Below are 26,941 nucleotides of genomic sequence, written 5' to 3' on the forward strand. Positions count from 1 at the left end.
CTTGAGTTTGGTATACATTTTAAATATTTTATAATTTAAGAAAAGTAAACTTTAAAAAAAGAAAGAGTTTTTAATTAATTAATATGATAATGTTGGTTTACATATTATAGGTATTCTGGTAGTATAGATCTCCTTTCAGGTATAGTTACTATAGCACTCCCACTAGATTGCTTTCCAAAGTTGTGTTTTTTCTCATTTTACACATGCAGAAATCAAGGGTCTGAGGTGCTGAGTTTATGTAGATTTATGACAGCTATGGGTCGTCTGCTGCCTGTGGGGGTAATATGAATTTTATTTGCCAAATAAGTATGTGGCTATTATTACTTTTAGTTGGCTCTTTTCCAAAAATGTTCTTAAAACTAAGTAGTTTCAGATAATAGGTGGGAAAATTAGTCATCTGGCTGAGGACTTATCATTTTATGACAGCAAATGTACATTTCTGTAGTCAGCTGCCATACAGTGCAGTTTAGCATCTTCTTACACAGAAGAATTGTGGCATAATATCCGTTCATTATTCAACTAACAACTGACTTTGCTTCTTTACCAAAGCTTTATTTGAACTACTTATTATCTCCTTTCAACTTACAAATAAGGAAAATAATTGGCTAAGAAGTATACATTGTTAAGCTCCAAAACGCTAATAATTTTAATAATGGAAATGTTTTGCTGTAAAACACATTTTCCTGCTTTCCTAAACAGAATACTGTAGACTTTTTCACACTGACGCAAAGTTGTCAAAATGGTCAATAATTTTACTAAGCTTTGACCATGCAAAATCTTTGGGAACTACTGAAAGACAGTGATATTTTTTTCCTCTGATGAATAAGCCCCCTATTACAGTGCTTTCTCAGATGTCATTTGTCATATTTTATTATAGTAACAATGCCATTGATTATAATCTTTGTTATCTCATACAGATTGTGTAGTTCATTGTTTCTAATTTCTTTCTTTTGTTTGGGGATAGAGTTTGGCAATGGATTCCATTTTTTTCCAAATGAAATCTTACATGAGCTACAACATATAAAATGCATAAATGTAGATTGTGCTGTGGAAGTGGAACAGGGGTCCAGCAACTTACCTTGAAGCCTCTTCACCTCACCTCAGAACACTGAAGTACCTAATGGAGCCTCAGACCACCACCAGTTTACTACTACTGGTCTAATCAATGGGTGACCTCTTCTATATCTAGGGATAATTTTTTTCTAGGAGATGTCATCTTTTATTTCAAACTATAACAACAACAACAAAATTATCTGTGGCCTCATTCTACAGTAAAACAAAAACAGAAGTAAACATGTATAAGATTAAAAATTCAAATAAGATTAAAGAGAAAAAGGAAGGAAAACAAATGCTTTCCTCAATCCGGTGCATACCCTCCGTACTATTATCAAGCTTCATCTCAAAGATAATCAATATTAAATTACTTGTGATTCTTTCCATGATGTATATGAATGTGTACACTATGCACCTAAGTATGAAAAAAGCTTTTAAAATAAAACTTTATACATATAGAAGGTATCATACTGCATCATGGACCTTGTTTTTTCCATTTAATAACTTATCAGCAATCTTTAATTTTTCAGCTGTTCACATAATTATCAAAAGTAACTTTCAAATCAGCAGGTTATATAAATATATGACTACCTTTAAAATTATGTAAAAATGACATATTTCACAGGAAAACTTAATCACCATGTCTAATAATGTTTCTATGGAAAACATATTTAGAGTTCTAACTTGGAATTGGAAATACCTCTCTAGAGTTTGAATGGCACAGTGGGAAAATATGGGGTTTTAGACTCAGAACTGAATTTTAATCAAGGTACTATTACTTCTAGTTTTATCACCTTGAGCAAGTTACTTAACTAAGGTTTAGTTTCTCATGTAGAAAGGAGATAATGGTACATATTCGACAGTTGTTCTGTGGAGTTAATTTGCCCGGCACAGAGAAGGTACTGCTAAGTTCCTTTTCATTAAACTATAAAGGGATTCAGGTTCTTTGATTAGCTTCATGTTATATGGACTATAGAGAAGGGAGGAGAGATTCAGGGAGACAAGGGACAGTTTTAAGTCTTCTTGATGGTTAGAATGCATAAAGGACATAAATGGCTTCTTCATTCTGACTAGGGTCCAGTTATTGTCCTTTTTTTTTTTTAAGGTTTATTTATTTATGCATACAAGAGCTAGGGTGTAGGCCAGAGGTATATGGGGGGATAGGAGGGGTGTGAAAGGATTCATCAGAGACAGAATAGGGAGCAAAACAGGCTGATTGACTGAAATACACTGCTGAGGGGAGCAGTGAGCAAGACAGGAGAGGTCTGCTGCACCATGTGGGTTAGCTCCCTGGCCGGGTATCAAACTCCTGCTGCAGTGGCTGCGGATAGCTTCAAAGCGCTGAGACTTAATCCCTTGTGCCACCAAGGAAGCCCTATTGTCTTTATTTTTGTTCTCAAAGCCATCTCCTTTGTTTTATATTTCTATCATCTGCTACTTTCATGTTGCATTCCTACTCGCCTAACCAATTCCAATACAGAATTTAGTCCTACTTTCTTCCCCTAAAGTTAAATGGTTTAAAAAACAAACAAACAAAAAACCCTGATATTAAAATAAAAAAACACAACACCTGAAAATTGACCACTGGAATGGCAGGGTCAGGACCTCAATGAACACTCTCCCAAAACAATGAAAATGCAGATAAACTGACAAAAAAAAAAAACAAAAACAACTATTTTTGAACTCTGGCATTTAAAGAAAGCCACAAAATGAATTGACAATTCAAAAAGAAATGATTGAACCTCAATGTCCTTAAGAAAACATCAGCACAGAGCCTCCCTTGTGGTGCAAGGGGTGAAGACGCAACCTGAAGCTTTCCGCAACCATTGCAGCACGAGTTCCATACTCGCCCGACAGCTACCCACATGGCGCAGCGGACCTCTCCTGACTCACCCGCTGCTCCCCTCAGCAGTGTATTTCAGTCAGTCTGCCTGTTCTGTTCCCCATTCTCTCACACACACCCGCTCCTCTGGCCTGTACCCCAGCTCTTTGTATGCATAAATAAATAAATCTTAAAAAAAAACACATCAGCATAGGCACCTGAGGTGGAGTATGATATAGATACCACACAATTAATAAAAACACCAGTTCTAATCTTGTCTCTATTGGCTGGGGAAATGCAACCTTTACTTTAGCCTGCTGAATTCAAGTTCATCATACTTTCCCATAATTACCAGTAAGAATGAAATAATAACAATAACAAAATACCCTATGAGTAGATGGGCAAAGACATTTATCTAAAAAAACTTGCTAAATTGATCATTTCTACCTCAAAAATGGAAGATATCATACTATTTGCAATGAAGCTATTTAAAAGCTTTAGATTTTTTTCCCAACACAATGTTTGCCTCTCCCCAGAGTCATTATGCATAAAAATTTCTAAAAAAGAATGATATTGTGGCAAACGTTGTAACGTGACATAAAGTGACAATATTAAAATTCTTCAAAAGCATTTCTCTGCAGTGAACCTTAGTCTTTCCAGTACATTTCAAAAAAGTGTACTTCCACTTTTATATTAGTTTGTTGTCTCTTACCCCTAGTTGCTTAGAGTATCCTTTCTTTAAAGCACCAACTCTACAATTACAATGTCTTTCTTCCTCTGATTTCAAAAAAGCACTTTAAAAACAGATCTTAACCTGAACTATCCAGTCTAAATGTAATACAAATTTACAGGCTTCCAAACACATATACTGTGTTGCAGAATAATGGATTCACTTGGATATTACACCTTTAAATCGTCATACACAGCTACAAATAACTATTCTTATCTTGAATTAAATTTCATGTGGGGGAAAGACCAAACATTAATATGTTTTACAAAAATAAAATCCTACCTTAGGAGAAGTAGAGAGATCTCTTCCTGAAGAAACAACTGCATTTTCATTTACTCTTTCTGTCTTTGGTAAGATGGCTGGTGGGGCTGGGGCTTTTCTTTTCACTCTTTTCTCAATTTCCAATTCTTGCATTGGATTTACCAAATTATTTGGAGGAGTTGGTTTAGGTTCATAAAAAGGATTTGACCTGAATGAAAGAAAAAATATTATTGATTGTCTTTTTTTAGAATAGTTTACTGCCCACTACAATGATAAAAATATTCATCTATAAAACTAGAAAATGATGAAAACGATGAGGATAAACCCAAATCAGTGATAACCTACAATTTGAAACAATCACAGTTAATCTTATTGTTAATCATTAACAATAAAAATTTTCCTTTCAAAAAATGCATTTTAAACATTTTAACACAAAGTTGCATTCAGCTCTATTATATAAAAATTCCAAGAAAAATATTTATAATAGTAAAAGGAAGCAAAATGTCTAAATGTTTTCTCTTTTATGCTCTCCCCACTAAACATTTTTCTTCTTGCATTTTACCTCTTCCTCGTTGTTAAATGCCCTTCTCTTTATAAGAAAACTTTTAGAAGCTCATTCAGGGAGACATTGAAAATGCATTTATTTCAGCATTGTACTTAAATGATAGTTTAGTTCAGTAGAGAATTCTAGTTGTCAATTATCTCAGCACTTTTAAGTTAACAGCCTAATGTCAGTCTAAAATATTCTTTTGTAAGTCATCTTTTATCCTTGGTTGTCGTTAAGATCATCTCTATTTCTGGTTTTGAGCAATTTTACTATGGTGTGTCTAGGTGTGAATTTCTTTTTAACTTACCTTGTTTAAAATATGAAGATTCATATTTTTTATTAGTTCAGAAAAATCATGTCATCTCTTTGGTAATATTTTTTTGTTTTCTCTTATTTAGAAAACCTTATTAGAAATATGTTGAGCTATCTTTCTCCTTCATATTTTCACAAATTTTACTCCTCTTATGTTATAGTATGGAGTTTCCTCTTATCTATGATCCAATTCACTTTTTCTCTCTTCATCTGTGTCTAATGTTCTCCATTAAATTTTAATTTCATCGCTTCTCGGCCTTTTGGCTAAGATCAAGTGTAATTTTTAATTTCAACAATAATTTCTTCATATGGCTGGTGTATATAATACCTCAGATACAGAGGTTTGAGTCATCATTTAAATATATTTATTTTATAGTCTATCTGATGAATCTATTATTTGAAGTTCTTGCATGTATAATCTTGGTGTTTCTTTGTCTCCTGACTCTTTTAGTTAAGTGTTTCCTTGTGTGTTTTGTAATTTTAGAATGTGAGTTCAGGGATTAACCAGAGGAAATCCTGTATAGCCTGAGCTGGGAGTGCCTCTCTTCACAGTGTTTTATGCTTGCATTTGCCAAGTATTTTAGGAGCTACTTTGTATGTTACTTTCTTGGCTTGGGGGTTTCCAGACCATCCCGCCAATATAAGTCAAGATTCAAATGAGAGCAGTCGAAAAGACTTTTTTCCCTCTACCTAGATTCTAGACCCAGTCAGAAAACCTTTCTTGTTATTGCCCACTATGAGTGGATAGAATTTTTTTCTAGTTAGTTATACTAAACACAAGTATCTAGTGCATATGATTACCCTCCCCTTCACACAGTTATAAACTATCATTTTGGTTTTCAGCAAGAGGTTATATATCAGAGTTAAATAGTCTATGTACAAAATAACAACAGAAATTCTGAATCTATATCTAAGGACCAGATCCCCCAAACACAGAGATTATACCAAGGAAAAATTCCACCTACTCATACACTCATACAATGCCTGTATTGGTTAACCCCTGTTTCAATTGGGCCTGTTCTTTAAACTACCGAGTATCATATTCACTTAGAACTAATAAATAGTTATCTATACCTCTGCCTAAGGATTTACATACACTTTCTGAAGTATGCTTAGATCAGAGACGGGAAATTCATCATAACTTGGAATGTCACTCTCACTCTCTACTCATGGCATCAACTAGTGTCATGTAAATTCTTCCCACTAATCTGGGGTATAACTTCAGACTCTCAACTCCGCTAAGGGTAGCTGTTTTTAATGGAGTGGAAATGGTACCTATATCAAAACCTATTTTTGTTGTTCTTCATTTTCTCATGTCTGTGCATTCAAGAGAAAAAAGCAGGAAATGGAAATGTATTTGAAAATGAGCTTTTTAGACCAAAACAGCTTTGTCTAGTGACCTACGCTTGAATTAATTACTTTCCATCACATGTTTACCACCTGCAGAAGAACTTGGGGAAATCAGATAAGAAACATTAAAATAAAGAGGTATTTTGAACGTGCTCTTTGAAGAGGGGTAGGAAAAAATATCACATCTAGCCTAGAATGGACAGCTTAGTAATAATGTTACCAAAATTTATAAAGTGCTTATGTTGTGCTAAGCAACATTTTAAATGTCTTAATTCATTTAATCCTTAAGACAATTCTGTTTATCCTGCTAATATTATTGACAGTCTTGCAGTTCAAAGGGAGTTATTTATTTTTAATTGAGGTAATATTTGGATACCCCCCACCAAATATTGCCACCATGGTGGTACACCAACCACCAAATCACCATAGTCCAGTATGCTTCCTCCACTTTTTTCTTATCCAGCCTCCAGAGGAGGCCCCCTCTGGATGCTTGATTGAAACCTTTTAAAAATACTTGAACAGTATTTTTAGTAAGGAAAAATTACTTAGGAATTAGCCTAACTTCCACATTCTGTTGAATATCTGTGATTTAAATAATCTATTTCAGAGCTACCTATATTACTGTGAATAAACAAGGGATTGTATATAATAGTTATATCATCATGAATTAAAAATTTATCAGTCAAATTAAGTGGAAAATTGAACAGAAAAATTTTAAAACACATTATTCACTGTTTAAAAAAAGGTTCATTGAGGACAAAGAACTATAGAAATAAAAACAAATGTTGATTAGACACAGGATTAACAAACATAGTGAAAAAGTAAAAATATAAAGTAATGGTAAGGTGAAATCTACAGTCTTCCTCTCACATTGAAAATTTGTTTCTCTTTGGAAAAATAATCCAAATTTATTAAAATGAACGTATATCTTCTTCAAGTAAAATTCAATGACAACTTTTGACACACAACATACTTGAAATGATTTCATGTTGAACCACAAAAAGTAACTTCATAAATGTTTATGTAGAAAAGAGAAAACTGACAAGCAATAATTTCAATTAACCCTCAAAACATGAGAAATTCATGTGATTTCTAAATGCAAAGGACACATGCTAAAAGCACGTGGAGGGTATATACTTTCTCTTGGTGCTCATGGATATAGTGAGGTTCTGAAAGTTGTTTTACACATCAAGGGACACAGCACTACTCATTTGTGATAGTTTTATGTTGCAGGATACAGGATAAGTTTGTTAATGGAAGATGAGTCACAGAAGCTTTTCCCTTCATGAAAAGGTCGTAAGTTTATTATTGAAGTAAGAACAAATTTTGGGCCTAAAAATTTTTGAAGAGATGAAAACTACCAAATAATTAATTAATACAGAGTTCCTCCTGGACTTTCACATTAGTTGAAGAGCAATTTTTTGAATTCGTATGTATAGTCTTATAAAATATGGTGAAGTGTTTATAGGTTCTCACTGGTAACTTCAGATGATTGAGCAATTTAGAATGCTCTTTATTCATGGGAAACTTGTAAAGACTGTGACTTTCATTTGGAATAAAGAATGTTCAAAAGGAAACACCTATTGATTCTGATTTTTAATTTTTATTAAGGCATTTTGAAAGTTTAAGCAAACATTAGCTGTTTCTTTAATTTCTTAATAGGAGAAAGCAGGGGGTGTGTGTGTGTGGGTGTGTGTGTGCACGTGTGTGTGTGTGTTGTGTAATACTATGCATTTTGGAATGACTGAATGCTTGTACTTAAAGTTTGCATTTGCATTCAAATATTCTAGGTGTGTGGCTATTACTCAGCACCTACACCACCCATGAGAAATTTTATTTTGATCACACATTAGTTATTTCAAAGAAAACAAATATAATAGCTAGCAAGAGTTGAGCCAACTTTTTCAACTGCTGTGTAGTTATTAATTAGTATTGAAATTTCAACCTGGGTTTAGAATCAGATGATTATTATGATGTAATTCTAAGTACTTATAGCAGGTTAGAACTTTAGATTTACCAAAACCTAGTCATGCCCATGGAAGCATGCAGCACACGAGTCATTAGCCATGCCTTGCAAAATGGGAAAAGGTTGAAATATGTAGTTCCAGAGCAAAAGAAAACAAGTCAACTACCCTGCTTTTTGAAATAAGTCTTTCAAATATTTGAACTTGATCATTATAGTTCCCTTAAATCATCTCTTTCTTAAGTCAAACAGTCCCTATGTCTCAATCACTGTTCATTTGATGTGGTTTCTAGATACTTTAATGACTCTTGGTCTACTCTGTTAACCCTTTGAATCATCAATGCCCCTTGTAAAGTACAGTGCCTAACAAGACAAATGCTGTTCAAAATAAGAGCACTAAAGCACAGGAGAAAGATGTCATTTCTCTCTTCACATAAGATAATTGCCCCCAACTTTCATGCATCAAAGGAGTTTTTTATTATCCCCCTCTCAACCCATATATAGTCATGTGGTGCTGACCAGACATTTCTGTCAATCATGGACTACTATATGACAGTGCTCCCAGTAAGCTATTTCATCTAGGTTTATGTAATTATACTCTATGATAATTGTACAATGAAAAAATCACCTAATAATTTCTCAGAATGGATCCTCGTCGTTAAGAAACACATAAATGTACTCGATATTCTGAAAAAATTTCATACTAAATACTGAAATAGTATTTCAAAGAAATAATTATCCAAGATCTAAATAATACTCATATACTAAAATTCATCAATGTGATTTTCATTCAAGTTTTTGAATATATTATATATTTTAAAGATCCCTCCACCCATACAAATTATGTTCATTGAATCTATAGATCAATTTAAAGTCATGGCTATAATATTATGCTCTCACTGATTTCTTTCTTTAAATGCTCTCAGGAATGTTTTTGTTATTTTCAGTGTACAGCATATTGCCTATCTTTGTTCAAATTTAATCAAGAGGTATTCTTTTGAGGGCATGCTTTTGCATACAGTATTTAAAAAGAATTCTACTTCTGAGCGTTCACTATCACTATGGGGAAACATCATTAAATTTGTAAAATGACTTTATATCTTGTAACCTTGCTAAATTTACATTTTAGTTCTAATCAGCTTTTTGGAGAGTCCTTATGACTGTTTATAAAAAGTAGTATGTCATCAGTGGAAAAAAATAGGAAATCAAGTAACACTATGTTTAAGAAACTTAAAACAGTACTCTTCATTTCTCTACTGTTATACATTTTACTTCTACATATATTGTAATACTCAGAATTTGTTATTATTTATATTTTAAACAACCAATATTTACAATAGTTATTTTATCACAGTTGTCAGTGCCATTTCTGCATCCGTATCTAATGATTGAGTTTCTTCCTCATTATGAGTCTGGTTTTCCTACTTATTTACATGACTGATAAATTTTTGATTAGTTGCCTGACATTCATTATGGATTTTATGTTTTGAGGTACTGAATTGTTTGGTACATTTAATAATGCTGGGCTCTGTGTGGGATCCAGTTAAGTTATTTTGATCTATTTTGATTCTTTTCAGTCTTGCTTTTAAACTTTGTCAGACAGACTCATAACAGTCTTAAGAATAGGGTTAATCTGGCCCCATTACTGTGACAATACATGTCTCAGCTGATGACTCAAGCTGATGTCCCATGTATTATATGAAGTCTTTCCTCTGTAGTTGGTAGAAACACAAAGTATTCTTGATCCTGGATGAAGTAAGGGATTGTTCTGATTCTTTGTCCTCAATAATTTCTTCATATGCATGCTCTGATAAATACTCAGCTACAGACTTAAAACTCAAAATGAACTTTCTATAGATCGTTGAAACTCTATGAATACTTTTCTCCTTTCCAATACTCTGTCCACAAATCCTAGCCACCTCACTACTCCCAAAGTTCAACTCCATTGCAGCAATGCAGGGAGAGTAGTATGGTTTTTTCTCCTGGAACTGCAGTTGAAAACTCCTTCCTGAACAGTCAGAGGGCTTATCTTCTTTGTTCTTTTCTCTTTGGGGTCACAGTCTTGCGCTATTTGTATCTAATGTCTTAAAACCATTGTGTTACACATTTTAGTCAGTTTTTTAGTTGTGTGACTCAAGATGCAATGTTCAGTCTGTGTTAATCCATCATGACCAGAAATGGATGCTTTGTTCTTGCTTTTTAAACATACTCAGAGTCATAGTTGGCTGCCAAACAGGTGTACAACATACAACTCCAAAGTACAATGTGAACAAATACTCCTTCTATCCTCATTCTAGATCTGAGTAAAATGGAAGCTGTAATCACACTGGCCATTTATCTTGAGCCTGTGGTCAATGATCTACTTATTTGGCTAAAAATAATAACTCAAGTGCAGTTAATTCCTATTTACAAATACAATGATCTCATTGTTTGGCATCTGAACAAGTCTTCTCATTCAATCAATATTATGAATAATTATTTGGTTCCCATGATAGGCCCATAACATAAATGATGTGTACTGCCTACAGGAATTGATTAAAAACATGTAAGTACCCTTTATAATATGGTTCTTGTGGGAAGAAACAACTGAAATTCTAACCAGAGATCCAGGGAAGTTACTCTCCCCTCGTTTGTTAGTTGAGGATTCACACACACATTGAAGATAGTGGGAGAATAAGGGGTCACAATAATAAAAATTTAGATGGGGATGAAATAAACACTAACTTGTAAATTACATATTAAAATAGGAACAGAGTTCTTTTTACTCATCCAAAGATACATTACAGACAGATCTCTTTAGTTAAGATACTGAGCGATGATGATTGCAAGATGAAATGTACTTACTCATCCAACTCCTCTTCTTCAGTTTTACAACTATCAGCGTAGAGGTACTTGCTCATGTCCACAGGTCTTATGTTTTTTCTTTTTGTAGACTGGGGAGGAGAATCCTTTATAGTTACAAAGGTTTCTGGCTCATCAAATGGGTTCAAATACTGTGGAGTGTGGACCTCTTTAAAGGGACTATAGCTGTTATTATAAAATGATTCTTCTGGTTTTTTAGGTGAAGCTGTTTCAGTAATTGGTTCTATAAAACAGTAACAAAAGATGAATTATATCAAATTAGTATTATCTGATATTTTCTTATATTTTCTAGTGTTTTCAAAAATACTCACTCTTGAATTAATAAGCTGTGGCACCAAATGAATTCAAATCAATTATAAGTTTTAGATGAATTAAGTTTAGAAAATGTGGTATCTAAGATTTTTGCCTACTGCTCTAGAAATAGTTCTCCCTAAAATGGAATTTGGATTGTTAACGCCCTTAGGCTTTCAAATGGATAGCAATTTTGGAATTTTTTAAACCTTTTTAAAGGTATAATATTTTATTATTGCTTATTCTATGTTGCTATACCAGCTTGTCATCTCAAACTGATAGATAACAAATTTGTTTATACTGTGTTAAATAGAGATGTTGATAGGATAATAAAGCTTAGGATAAAAGCAGCCTTAACTAAGGTATAATATTTGCTTTTAAAATAACATACAATGGGTGAAAGTTTGAAATGGTGTTTGTTGTTACACAAGCAAAGACTACATAGGGATCTGACTATTCATTCTGTAGCATTATCAAAAATATACTCATATATCACTGAATGTGTTTTCATAGTTTTCAAAGAGTAGATTTCTATTTTTGGGCATTTGGGTTGTTTCTATAGCTTAGCTATTGTAAATAGTGCTGCTATAAACATAGGGGTGCAGGTGCCCATTTGAATTAATGTTTCTGTGTCCTTTGGGTAAATACCTAGGAGTGGAATTGCTGGATCATATGGAAGCTCCACCTTTAGCAGGCTGAGGAATCTCCACACAACTTTCCATAGTGGTTGGATCAGTTTGCACTCCCACCAGCAGTGCAGGAGATTTCTATATGCTTTAAGACCTCAAATCTTTAGAGCATTTAATGAGACATTTGAGTTTTTTCAAATTAACTCAGAACCAATCAGTATGCTAATAATGCAATAGAAAAACAAGAATTTTTAGGTCAAAAGCACTACCTTAAAATCATACTGAGAAGCTGATAGACATGTTACATCAAATTCTTCAAAATTTTACTATTTCAAATTGCAATCTGATAAAACTGACTCAAGCACAAAAATCACTACAGGATCACATACTCCAACAATATGTATAGAAGTGCTGAGTGCTAACCCTTTACTTCTTTTATGGGTAACTAGCGTTTTAAAACAAAACTAGAATTTGTAATGAAACTGTCCAAAATTGATCATGAATTTTACTGATAAAAGCAAATATTTTCTTAAATTTTAGAAACATTTCAGAGAGCTAATAAATCATGGATTGTTCAAAAGTAATTTTTATTATGCCAAGCAACTCTAACAAAACATTCAGGAATACAGAAAATGGATTACTGAAATTCCCAAGAAAAGTAACATTTCAAACAATTTAATCTATTATAAAAACTTTATAATTGACATATTTATGACTTTCATATTTTAATGTCAAACTACTCTTTTTTGTACTTAGAGATTACATCAAAAAACTTATTGTCTTTCATATTAAAATTTTTTTCTAAGTTAAAATTCCATAGACCACTGGGAAGCAATTATCAAGTGTGAAAAACAATTCATAAAATCCTGATAAATCAATACTGACATGAATTTAAATAGTCTATGCTACAGAAGACACTCAGTAACTGTCTATCTTTTGTAACAACATGGTAATGTTCAAACTTAACACCACTAGACTCTTTATAATAATGTAAATGAAGTAGTTTCATTTTTCTGAAGGAAAAGACTACCAAGTTTCCCTAGTTATTTTTTATTAGTAAATACTAAGTAACAAATTCTTATGAAACTGACAAAACAGGTCAATGGAATAAGGTTTTTGTATTTATTTTCAGGAAGAGGATTGCAAAATTGATTCAAGTAAATTCATCAGTTACAAAACCAAAAGTAAGAAAGTATTCAAACTATATAGCAAGATTTGAAGATGACAGAAGTGGCAACCAAGGAGGGTTTAAGACAGTGTTATTTCACATTAAAGTGAACAAATACATTTAATAATTATCTAAAAGGGTCACTAAAGCACAGAATGCCATGAATCTAAGAGGAGAATCAAAGTTGCAAAAGTGAAAAAAAAGAAGGAAAAGAAAAGGAACTGCACATATTTCTCTTCTTCAAATATTTTCATTACTTGAGGATGTTTAAGTTTTTAATCAATAAAAATAAGTTATTTCTAGAAAAACAAATATTCTTCCAATACATAATACCTCCAAGACTCTTAAAGGTATATATTTAAAGAGAATGCTTGTTGTCATATTTTTTCCATAACTCTATAGAGATGACTGAATCATTCTGAATCAGGAATTAATATCTAACATTTACCAAATAGAAATATAATATTAGGTGTCATCTGTTACTCTTTCCTAAACTTCAGAAAACAGACCCACATATATTTAGAAAAATTATTTGGTTTTTTTCTTTCTTTTTTCACCATAATGAAAATATTTATTTGTACCACTTTCTTTTTAAATGAGGACTGTACAGTCCTCTGATAAATTTTCACAAACTGATATGTAATGAAAAATTACTTACTTGATTTTGAAATGGAAAGCTCAAATACTGATGTCCCAAAATATTTTGGAAATAATCTTTAAAGTTTGTGTATTTAGATGTTTACAAAACACAATCAAGGAGAAGTTAGTAGTTCAAAGAAGAAACCTGATTAGGAATCTTAGCTCTCCTCCATTTCCATTTACCTAAAGTTCTTTATTCAAATCACTTAATTCTGCCGGGCATCAACTTTCTGATCTATGAATAGACAACTGAACCATCATTAGATAACCTCAAAGATTTAATGTAACCATAAATATTTAAAATATGTTCTCAACTAGACAGTTCACAAATAAAATAAAATCTCATTAATTTAAAATTACTAATTTAGAATCTAGTAAGAGGCAGAAAGTAAAGGAAGAGAAGGAATGATGATACAAAAGGATATTGCTCTATCAAAGTGAACCCCAAAGTTGATACCTCATTTTCACCAAGATAAACAGTAGCAAAATTCCTTAAATATCATGAAGATTTTCATAAAAGCAGTCTAAAATATGTAAACAGTGGTTAATCATTCTTGTATTCACTTTGAGTAGAGTTTAAACAGAAGTCTCACTTTTTTGACAGCTTTTACCTGATCAAGCTTTAAGAGTACAAAACTACATAAGAAAAATGACTGAAGAAAAAATAAAACTCCTGGTTTTATTCTTTACAAGTATGGTTTTTGATCTTCTCTGTGCTATTTATGTGTACAAATTACTCTCCCTCTGATTGTAATTCTCACCCAGAGACATGGAATGAGGGGGTGTGTGGATATGCTCATCAGACTCTGAGGGTAAAGGCAGAGGAGCTAAATAGAGAAAGAAGTTGGCCCACCAGCACCTCGATATCATTATATCCCACAACCTGACCTTGTTTGGTAAGCCAAACTACTGAGATTTAACTCAACGGCTGACAGGTAAAATACTGTTATTTCCAACATTAGAGCTTTACCTTCTATTCTATTACTATACTAACAAAGAATGAAAATATAAGCCCTACATAAATATCCATGTAAAGCTTTATTTTTCTTTAAAACAATATAATAGGGCCTCCACTGGTGGCGCAGTGGTTGAGCGCTGGGCTGCGAGGCTGCCCGCAGCCTCGGTTCAATCCCCGGCCACCAGCAAGGGTCCCACAAACAAACAAACAAACAAACCAATATAATAGAAGCCACCCAGAATTGGTTATCAACTGAAAATAGTATTGAGCATAATATTATCAACAAAAATTGCTGAGTCTTAAAAAAAAACTTCCTCCTGCCCTAACAGTTCAGGAGTATTTATAAAAGACTTTAAAAATACAGGGGGGAAAAAAATCTGCTACCTTCTGAGTCAGGATCTCCAAATGGATTTAAGTCTGCTATATCAGGATCACCAAATGGATTTAAATTCACAGTGGCCAAGTCCTTTTCTGCTTCATCCAAAAAGTTAAGTTTGTTGATAAGCTCTGAAAACAAACATATGTCTTAATTCACAATGGTTGCAGTTAAGCATAATTGTTGATCATCCATAAAGTATTTCAAATTGTTAAAAAAAAAAATCACACTAATAATACCTGCCAATAAGATACATAGCATTTTACCAATGGTAGAATGCCATTCAAGTATTTTGTAGCATACCAACATTTTCAAATAAAACAAAATGAACAAATGTATATAAATTTGAAAATTTTATCAGATAATGAACTAGAGAAACTTTCATCTGAAACTAATTTGACCCAATGAGAAAGTGCTGACATTGGTTTTTAGGAAAAAACTATTTAGTCCTAAAAATGAATAATCCCAATGGATTTAAGCCCAATGGATTTATATATTTTTAAAACTATATAGTTATAATATAGACGCTAAATGGAGAAATGTTATATAACAATTATCATCTTATGTTTTAAAATCACTGCCTATTAAGGATACTGAAATAAAACTTTGCTAAAGATGATAAAGCCTGTTAAGTTGTTGCTTGTTGGTACACTACGAATTACCAAAGAAAACACTGAAGGAAAAACACAAAGACAAAACTGACAGTTGAGTAGAGACAGAAGTCAAGAGGTAGCAGGTCACAGTAAATACAGGCAATCAGAAGCAGAAAGAAAGGAAGAAAGCTCTTAGACCTTCAGAAGAACTGGCTGATTTAGCTGAAGGCATATTTGCTTGTTTTATGCAGTCATCTTGATCTTCATCTAAGCTGCTCAGAGCATTCAATTGGTTTACAATTTCTGTAAACAGAAGCCAGTCGAGACAAATGTAAGGTAAGATCATTTAATTAAAGAGCTGAAGAAGCATGCTGTTACTCAAAAAGACAAAGAGAAGGGATGTTAGGTTAGGTTAATCAAGAGAATATGTTTAAAGGTTGTTATAACTATAACATACATTTAACTGAAAGTTATGCTGTGTTCACAGATTGAAATAGAAAACAATATATTGCTAAAACTCACATTAGTAAATATAACAACTATATTGGATGTAAAACATTGATTTTTCAGTAACCACATTTTGCATTTTTAAAACAGTACTTTAAGCATAGTCATTAAAAACAATACAAAATATCCTCTGATATTATGGAAAATACATACTATTTTCTTTATAATATTCTAAATTTAAACTAAAGGTTTTTTTTTTTAAGATTTATTTATTCATGAATACAAGAACTGGGGTACAGGTCAGATGTGCGGGAGGGTAAGAGAATTCACGAGACAGAGCGGGGAACAGAACAGGCAGACTGACTGAAATACACTGCTGAGGGGAGCAGTCGGCGAGATAGGAGAGGTCTGCTGTGCCATGGGGTCTCTCTCCATCTGGCCGGGATAGAATCTGCGCGGCAGAGGCTATAGACAGCTCCACAGTGCTGAGCTCATCTGCCTGCACCACCGGGGAGGCCCAAAAGGTTTTAAGAATATGTTTACACGAGTCATGAACATAATAAGCACCTTTTCTAGAATATGAACAAATACGGAACAAAATAAGATATAACCACTTTTTTTCACTCTTGTTTTCTAAGGAATTTGTCTTATAAGGAACTCTTAAATATTTACTTTAGGAAGTCTTATAATTTAGCCAAAAAAGAAAGAGAACAAAAAAGAAAGTGATAGGAAAAAACCTCTTAAAATAATATGAATTCATTTTGTGCACAATTTTTCTTTTACATGAGTCATAAATAGTTTAGACAATTCTGATTATGTGCAATGACCATTCACTGGGTAACAGTTTAGCTTGGAAATAAATAAAACTCTACTAGGGTATTCTAGTTAATCATTGCTATTTCCAAAGTTAGAACCTGAGAATAATTTAATATTAGGACAAACTAAAGTGATTCAGATTATTCAATATGAGAAAGAAAAAAAATGGTTAGAAAAATAGTTGTAAATTTGGCATTATAAATGCTGTTCTTTAATATAAATCAAAGTACACTTTCTGAATTCATTTGAATCAAAGCATAGAACACATTAGTTGCAATAAGGTTGCCTTCAACCCATTTATATGTTGTTGAACAAGTATTTATCCCTTTATCCCAAGTACTATGCTCCGGGACAGAAGAATGAGAAAAACCATATTGCCCTCCTGGAATTTACATTCTATAAAGATATAAACCAAAATTGAAACACTTAAGAAAAAACTACTAGAATATAAGGCAGTCAAAAATATTAGTATTATATTATATAAATCTTTCAGCTGAATATACATGGAACTTGATAAACATCCATTTCCTTTCTCTGAATAATGAAATACATTTTGCTTGGATAAAACTTACTGAGATAGTCAAAACCATACAAAGTAATAAAAACTGAACTCCTTATCCAAATTTCAATAGTAAGAGCTCAATATCAATAGTAAGACTTTATAAGGCATCTTCATCCATTTTATTGTCAAGTTTCTTTTTTTCAGTTTTTTAAAATTTTTTTTTAATGTAACTGGTGTATAATACTGTTTGCTTTATGTGTTATTGGTGCATACCTCTACAAATGTAGGTTATTACACCATACCCACCACCAAACCATCAAAATCCTCTACCATAGTCCACTCGATCCCCTCCTCACTTTGCTCCCTACCCTCAATGTCCGCTTCTGGTAGTCTCAGTTCTGCAATCAGATTTCAAGGTCTGTTTCTTTGTTTTTTTTGTATTCCATATTGCATGAAATCATGTGGTGTTTTGTCTTTCTCCTTCTAATTTACTTCACTTAGCATAACCCCAAATCTAATTTCATTTTTTAAAAAGATTTATTTACTTATGCATATAAGACTGGGGTATAGGCCAGAGGTGGGGGGGGGGGGCAGGCGGGTGAGAGGATTCACCAGACACAGAGTGGGGAACAGAACAGGCAGATCTACTGAAATACACTGCTGAGGGGAGCAGAAGGTGAGACAGGAGAGGTCTGCTGTACCATGTGTACCTCCCTGGCCAGGGATCGAACTCATGCTACAATAGCTGCAGAGAGCTTCACAGTGCTGCATCTTAACCCTTTGTGCCACCAAGGAGGCCCCCTAAATCCAATTTCATCCATGTTGTGGATAGTGTTCCACTGTGTATATATACTATATCCTCTTGATTCACTCATTTGTTTTAGATCCTTAGGTTATTTTCATAGCTTGTCTGCCATAGTTTTAAACTCCACTCCAACCCAAACTAACCTAGCAAAATCCTTAGTAGATAGAATTCGTCCAACATTAGATCCTCTACCTCCCACTACACATCATTATAACTTTGTAATTTTTAGGGATATATGATGCAGGTAGGAGTGATTAGGAGTGCATGACTGATTTTTCCCCCCATTCATTAGTAGTTGTGTATTTTTTAAAATCTGCAAATGATTTATTTCTAACTTAGAAAATAAGGAAAAAATATTCATTACAGCAGCTCACATTTATTAAAGCCATGGGAATGGTTTTGTTTACACAATCAGAATTAATTCCTGTAAACAACCTGAGGTATTATTATTAATATCTACATTTTATCATACATAACAGTATCATTTATTTGTACTCTATTCCCAGATGTAAACTGCTAGGTTAAAAACTTTTAAATAATGCACAAAGATTTATAGTTTTCTTTATATAGCTAACACATCTCAATTATTTCATATTCTCAGATGTAATATCAATGAAAGTAGAAAGCCATTTTTATTTAAACATCTTATATAATGAGCACTATAGCAAATACTAACAAATATTACACTTGGTCATCAACTTTAAAACATGAATATTGTTCTGAAGAATTTTAGATATATGAGCATTTATTTAAATAGTATCAAAATTGCTCTGACTAAATTATTTACATTGTAATTTTTCTGTTTAGAATATTTCCCCCACTCATCAGCATCTGATTGACAAATTTTCCTTCCTATCCTAGTTTTCCTAGTTATCCATCATTTAAATAAATCCTTATTTTACTCCCAGAACTTTTGCTTCTAGCAAAAGTTTTGGTATGGCAAATGTATTATGTACAGTATTATTTTTTGTTAATTTTTTCCTTACATCATAGTAATCCCCATAGTTCTCCCACTACCATCTCACCTGTGAACCCTATTTCACCCTATTTCCATGTGTTCTTTCCTCACCTATTTTGACCTCCTTTTTCCTCCTCCTTTGCTGTATGTCTCAGTTCTATGGTCACCTTGCTAGTTTTAACTTTTTCTTGACTGAAAAGGTAATTCTGATAATAACAATGCTTCTTTTATTCTATATAAAAATAAATGTTAATCCAAATTGTAAAAAGCAACCTCCAAACAAATATCATTTCTCTATTTACCAAACATTTATCAAGTACCTATTATATGCCTGTTATAATACCTCCCCTAAGGACATTATATTTTTGTGGGATAGACAACATACAAAGAATGATAAATATTAACATTGAGACATGTACTATACGCTATGTAAAATAGGAAGAGGGGTATATATTTCATATTGAGGCCAGAAAGGCTTCTTGGACTTATCTAAATTTGAACTAACACAAAACAAATAAACATTATAATTATTAAAATAAAAGAAGATATGGAGAGCATTCTGCAAAAACAAAAAGGAATCAAAAAACATGTCATATTTGAGTAACTGCTAGTTGTTTAGGATTTAAGATGTCATGAGTTGGGAATGGAACGAGATGAAGCTGGCAAATACCCTATTGTGAAGATTACTGTGACCAAATTAAAGAATGTGAACTTTTCTCTGAGACCTATTGGAATTCATTGAAAGATCAAACATGTATTTTAGAAACATCATTCCAGAAGCACCATGGTGTCAACATTTGAAAAATACTGTATAGGAAGCAAGAAGATGAGTAGGTCATCACTACTCCATGAGAGGAGGCACGCAATAAACATTTGCTAATTAAAGACTACATTAAGAAGAAAGATTTTGTGGTCAATTTGACATAGGAGATAGGGAAAGGAGTCTAGGCTAAGTGCTAGGTTTCTGCATTGGGTGACTATGGATAGGAGCTCCAGCCCTGCAACAGAGTTTATTCAGTTTTCCATACCAAACTATAGGTGCTTGTGAAACTTCTCATGGAAATAATTCAATTTGCAGTTGCATATGTAGATCTGAAGCCTAAAATACATAATTTTATTATGTATTTGCCCTTTTAAGAAGTAGATTTCTATTTCTTCCAAATTTCCTCCAAAGTGTTTTTATGTTTATAATCAGAAGAAATGTTAAAAGTTTAAGATTTACAAGAAAAATTTAATGCTAGAATTTTTTATAAGTGGGACGTTTTCCTGGTAATAACTATCTGGACCAAAAAAGAATTCCTTGCCTAATATATTTATATACATCTTTGTTGTCTGGACATACATGGTTGTAAAATGCCAATAATGCTTGGTAAAAGCACAAATTTCTACCCTCATGCTACTCAAACTGAGCAATAAACCTGCAGTGTACAACATTCGGTTATCATAAAAGTGTCAGTATGGACTTGATTCACATTGGTGAGAAAAAGAAGGAAAACTAAATTAGGGGCAGGCAATCGAAGCAAAGGGTCAAGTAATTTGAGACTCTCCTTTACTGTTAGGAAGGCAAAAGAAGATAGAAATTGACCACCAGAGATTATCACATTGAACAAAAAAAAGGGAGGGAGGAGTAAAGCACCAAGAGTAGGTAACTTTTTCCTTTTAAGAAAGTCTGCAGTTGAGTTTAAAGAAAAAAGTAGCAGCCTCGAGTCAGAACATACCTGAAAATCTTGCAGCGTCCTCATTCTTGTCTCCAAAGTGTTACAAGATTCAGTACAGGTCTATCTCATTTTAAGATGGACTAAGATAGTAACATTTCAACTTCCTGGCAGAGATCAAGGTCCAAAAAGATGTCACTTTTCTCACAGATTTTAGCCCATAAATATCTGATATATGGATACAACTTACAGTTTTATTAATGTGACCTAAAATTCCATAATGGATCATAATGGTAAAAGGAGGAGCTGCTACAGGGAGAAAAGGAGACATGGGTAGACACTGCAGTTTGTTTCCCTGATCTTCAACCCTTCCTTACCTAATTAATAAGCCTTAGTGGTTTATTAATATGATTATGTTGCTCCTCAATTTATAACAGTCTTTTTTAACCATTAGCCCCTTCCAGTTTGGCTAGATTCTCTTAATCTTCAAAACCAAGTAGTCTAAAATTTCTTATCTACTTTATTCTTCATTCTTTGCAATCCACATTTATCCCCACCTTTACCCATCTCCTTTACTGAAACCACACTCATTGAGGTCACCAGAGAATATTCTGTAGGCAAATAAACCAGAAATCTTTTAGCTTTTATCATACTTGATTTTTGTGTGAGTAAATGTAATTAACCATTTACTCCCTTGAAATTCCTTCTGTCCCTTCCAGGATACTGATATCTCCTAGTTCTCCTTCTATTCTTTAATAGTTCTATCTTGGTTTCCTTTAAAAACTATTCTTCTCTCTGCCTCTTAGACACTGTTATTCCCTAGGACTCCATTATAGGTTTTATTGTTTTTTTCCTCCCTAAATTAGCTTTTCCTGGAAGAATTAATCTACCTTCCTGGTTTAAGTAGCATGTACATACAGAAAAATCTCATATTCGTAGTGAGAACTAAGTTTGAAATCCCAATTGCCTAATGGTCATTTCCATCCTAATGAACTATAAAAATGGAATTCAATAGCTGTGTAGCCATGTTATTCTCAACTTTTAATCTCTAACACATAACACATTTTTTTAACATAGCTAGTACTTAACATATATTGTAAATGAATGAGTGAACTGAGTTTTCGACATGATGTTCATAAAGGCAGGACGATATATATATAATTTTTAAGTTCTAGAAACAGTTTGTTTTTTAAATCTATGTGTCTATCTACATGTCCGTCTACCTATATATCCTTAATGTTTTATTTACATAAAACTGAAATGTTATAATTTAAGCCCCCCAAATTGGTGATATAAAGCAACAAATTACTATCACTCACAGTTCTGTGGGTTGACCGGACTCAGAAGGTGAGTTATTGCCATTGGATAGTGGCTGGAGCTGAAGTCATGTGAAAGTTTTAACTGAGCTGGATGTCAAAATGGCTTCTTAATTTGCATGTTTGGTGTTGCAGTTGAGACAGATGGAACAGCGGGGTTGCCCAGACCTCTCTCTCTCCAACTGACATGTCTGTATGACTACTTTGGGATTCTTCTCAGCATAGTAATCACAGGGTAACTGGACTTTGTATGGCTCCCCCCACAGGATACAATTAAGAGACTCAAATAGACACTATAAAGCATCTTACAACTTACTTTGGAAATTACAAAGTATCCTCCCACAACCTACTGGTTAAAAAGGTTCTACAGAGGACCTCCCCCGGTGGCGCAGTGGTTGAGCGCTGGGCTGTGAAGCTGCCCGCAGCCTCTGCAGCGCCAGTTCAATCCCCGGCCACTGGCGAGGGTCCCACATGGCATGCAGACCTCTCCTGCCACCCGCTGCTCCCCTCAGCAGTGTACTTCGGTCCTTCTGCCTGTTCTGCTCTCCCCTCTGGCTCTGGTGAATTCTCTCACCCTCCCGTGCTTCTGACTGTACCCAGTGCTTGTATAAATAAATAAATAAATACATAAATACATAAATAAAGTCATTTTAAAAAAAAAGGGCTCTACAGAGCCATCCTAGATATAAGACAATGAACTACAAACGGGCATGAAAATTGGGAGCGAAGAGTCACTGGGGCAAAATCTTTGGACAGCAGTTACCACAAGGTAGATCAATAAATCAGAAATGTGGGAATCATTTTCTTTATCCAATCTTGAGGTATACAATTGAATGAATTTTCACAAGCATATACACTCATGCATATATAGAACATATACATCACTTCGACAAGTTTTCTCATGTCTCTTATAAGACCAGACATGCTATTACTAAAGTTTTTCAGGATTCATTTTGCCTCTTCTAGAATGTTGCATAAATTGACTACTACTGTATATATTCTTTTATATCAATTCTCTTTCATTCAGCAAAACAGCTTTGAGATACATCATGTTATTGAACGTATCGACAGTTCATTTTTATTCCTGAATTGTGTCCTACTCATGAATACACTACAGTTTGTTCAGTCATTTTCCTCTTAATGTATACCTAAGTGTCTTCCAGTTTTGGCTATTATGCATAAAAAAAGCCATGCACATTCTGTAGCCATGTTTTTATGTCCACAAATATCAAAGATTGAGATTGTTGGGTCAGAAGGTAGGTTACAACAAACTCCCCAAATGACTGTTCCATCAGACACTCCACCAACAATGGAGGAGAGTTTCAGTTGATTCATATCCTTGCCAACATTTATTATTGCCAGCCTCTTAAATAGGGTTGTCTTTTATATTACTGAGTTGTTGAACATTAAAAAAATCCATTCTACATGTAAGATCTGTGTCAGATATATGCTTTGTAAATATTGATATTTTCTTCTACTAGTCTGTGGCTTGTCCATATATTTTCCTAATGGTTTGTTTTGATAAACATAAGTTTTTAATTTTGATGAAGTATAATTTAACGAATTTTTTTCATGGCTATTATTTTCTTTGTGTTATGTCTGAATCCTCTGCCTACTCTCAGGTTATAAGCATATTGTCTTTTTTTTTTGTTCCAGAAGTTTTATAGTTTTAGCTTTTATATTTAAGTTCCATGATGTACCTTGATTTAATGTTTATATATGCTCAGAGGTAAAAATTGAGGTTTACAATTTCCATATGAACATTTGAGTGTTTCAGCATCATGTTAAAATACCTTCCTTTTTTCACTGAATTATCCTGTACCCATTTGTTAAAAATCAATTGGCCAACTGGATCTTTTTCAGGACTTTCTGTTCTATTGATCAATTTGTCTTATGCCAATACCACATTATTCTGTCTAGAGCTTTACAGTAAATCTTCATGTCAGATATTATTGCTATTAAACTTCTGCTATTTTACAACCAACTGTTTTATTTGTACAGTCTTTCAATTTTCCAAATGTATTTCAGAATCATTCTTTTAATTTCCCTCCTTTAAAAAAATTCAGGAATAAAAATGAACTGTCAATACGTTCAACAACATGATGTATCTCAAAGCTGTTTTGCTGAATGAAAGAGAATTGATATAAAAGAATATATACAGTAGTAGTCAATTTAGGCAACATTCTAGAAGAGGCAAAATGAATCCTGCTAGGATTATGACTAGCATTGAGTTGAATCTATAGATTGATAATTGAGAAGTGACAGGTTGTTAACAATGAGTTTCTAATCTGTGAACATAATATCTCTCCACTTTTTATGGGCTTCATTCACTAATGTATTACAGTTTTCAGTACAGAAGTTTTTCCATATCTTTCCTTAAATTTATTTCTAAATATCTATGTTATCTATAGTCTTTATTATAAAAGGAATTATTTTATTTCATTTCCCTAATGTCTGCTGCTCATATATAAATTCACATATTTTTCTACATTGATGCTGTGACCTTGGTAGGATCTCCAAAATAATGTTGAATGGAAGTGGTAAGAGCAAACATCCTAGCTTTGCTCCTACTCTTAGGAGGAAAGTGTTCAGTATTTCATTAAGTATGATTCTAGCTTTAGCTTTTCATAACCAAAGCTTATCAAGATGAAGAAATTTCTTTACAATGAAATTATGCTGATAAAATTGGTACTGAGTTTTGTCAAACACTGATTTCTACATCTGCTGAGATGATTATATGATTTCTCTCTTTTATTCTGTCACTATGTTTAAATAAGCCTTAAATTCCCAGGATAAATCCTCACAGAATATACACTAGTATTTAGAAAATTCCTTGTCTCCTGGTTCTGGAATAGGGTGGTTCCCAAAGAAAGGGGAGGTTCCAGGTTCCCTGTCCCACCCAAGTAATGGTGGAGCTGAGCAGGGAGAAAAGGAAGCTTAGGAGGGGACTGGGGGAGGAAGGAAGAAGGATGGGGAGCCAGAAGGAGAGCCGGAAGAAGTGCGTGGAACAGAGAGACTTGTGAATAATCTGTACTTGCTTCTTAGTCTTAGGTTGGTTGAAACAGATGTGGGTGAGCGACCCACGCAGAGGTTAACAAAGGTGGCTTTTATCTAGATTTTGATTTTGTTCCTTCTGTCCCAGACCTGCTTGGCCCCTTCTGCCCTTTCCTATGGGTAACCATGAGAAGGTGCCTTAGACTTGTGGCAGGCTTTTGGGCCTCAGTGACCCTGCTTTGGGCCAACCCTGTTTGGCTGGACATTAACCCAGGAGAGTATGGGTAACTCTGGGTGCTTGATTTGGGAACTTCATTCTTTCCCTTTTCTGTATTACACAGTAATTGCATTAAAGTTCCTTTCCATTAAAGATCTTATACACTAGAGTATGTTTTGTCTTGATGTGGCGAATGGCAAACCTATTTAGAGCAGGCAGGTTTGGGGATTAGGGGGTGCCCCTCGCCCTGCCCTATAACTCTTCTAACCCTAAATATCAGAGACCAAACTTCTTTAGAGTAGGTCAAATTTGTAATCTATACTTCAAATATTCTGTGTTGACACAATTGAGTTCTAAACACTGAGTAGAAATATTCTTGCTGTCTTCAATTTCTTATCCTAGGGTCTTAAACTTCTTTATAATAGGTAGCTATGTGCCTTATTAACTTTTTAGTTCAAGGGATCGAAATGTCCCATTGCTCTGATTCCACACTATTTCCCAAACTTACTACTTTACAGATGCAGTATTTCATAACTTCTCATCCATTACATAGACATTGAAAATAGGTGGCCATTTTAATATTTTTATTTTTATAGAGTCTACACGATATTCTATAATTTTCTTGAGGAATATCCTAGATACTGCAGGGGAGGTACCTAAATAAAAGAAAGCAGCAATTCAACGAATGTATTCTCTGAATCCCAAGTTTATTTTGAGAAACCTTCTAATCAAATGAGAAAGACCTATTTATCCCCACTAATAGCCCTAGCAAGTTGGACATTTAATCTCAGAAGGCTAAGCATACTATCAACTGGTTCTTCAAATACGAACTGCTATCTCCTCTACAACCATCTGTGCTTTTAAAATTATGTTCCCTAAAGGTAGCCATGTCACTCTCCTCCCAAATTAAATTTACCAACTTTTAAAAAAGGATTATCAAATATCAGTCACCAATGTTTACGGTAAAAATGAATACTGATTTATAAATTACATCTAAGTGGGAGGACTCTAAAAGGACTATGGATCGAACAAAGGGCATATTTGACATCTTTGATTGTTGACTCTTGTAACAAGGCATGTATCTTGCAATTGTACCTATCAAATTGTCACAAAACTATCAACTCCTATGCAGCATGAGATTTTGAATCAAGGTAATCTCCTTGCACCCAAAGTGTCATTTGGGCATAGAGGTCAAAGAATATAGCACCTGGGTGGCTGTGAGGATTCCAGTGAATATTCCACTGGCATGCTGTTTCCTGTCCAGTATTCTTCTAATTGAGTCTAATACTAAGTTTGACTTGTTCAGGTCATGTAAGTCTGTAAGTCTGAATATCTGAGACTAATTAGAATCCTAGGTGATCTTTGCAAGATAAACCATAAGTAATACCAGGACCTTTCAGGAGCCTTATAATGTCTAAATTTTCCCCATAAAGCTTTACATAAACCATTTCAGCTGAACCTGATTTTCTGAGCTAATTAAAAAAAAAAACCTTGTCATTTATGTAGGTATATTTTTTCTCTTCCTCTTAGTTTCTCTTTAGAAATTTAAATGAACCCTAACGATGATCATATTGTCAAATACTCATTCAAGCATTGTGAGGATGTTATATAGACAGAAGTGCTGACTGCTTTGAAACCATACCTAATTTCTAATACTTTAAATAAAAGTTCAATCAG

The 26,941-nt window shown here is 33.6% G+C and overlaps 1 protein-coding gene across 10 annotated transcripts in view; it reads right to left on the reverse strand.

Moving 5' to 3' along the window:
* Positions 1-26,941, reverse strand: part of EHBP1 (EH domain binding protein 1) — a gene marked incomplete at its 3' end in the record, with an annotated part of 325,825 nt that overhangs the window by 173,215 nt on the left and 125,669 nt on the right. For 5 of the 10 annotated variants that reach the window (XM_084235975.1, XM_084235968.1, XM_084235972.1 and 2 more), the window contains exons 7-10: positions 15,753-15,857; positions 14,970-15,092; positions 10,883-11,123; positions 3,888-4,074 (exon numbers count right to left, since the gene is read on the reverse strand). In XM_084235975.1, coding sequence (XP_084092101.1) covers positions 3,888-4,074; positions 10,883-11,123; positions 14,970-15,092; positions 15,753-15,857 — 656 coding nt within the window. The remainder of the gene's footprint in view (positions 1-3,887; positions 4,075-10,882; positions 11,124-14,969; positions 15,093-15,752; positions 15,858-26,941) is intronic. The other 5 variants (XM_084235967.1, XM_084235974.1, XM_084235973.1 and 2 more) reach the window with 2 other exon arrangements.

Source organism: Talpa europaea (assembly GCF_964194135.1).
Source record: "Talpa europaea genome assembly, chromosome: 6".
NCBI lineage: Eukaryota > Metazoa > Chordata > Mammalia > Eulipotyphla > Talpidae > Talpa > Talpa europaea.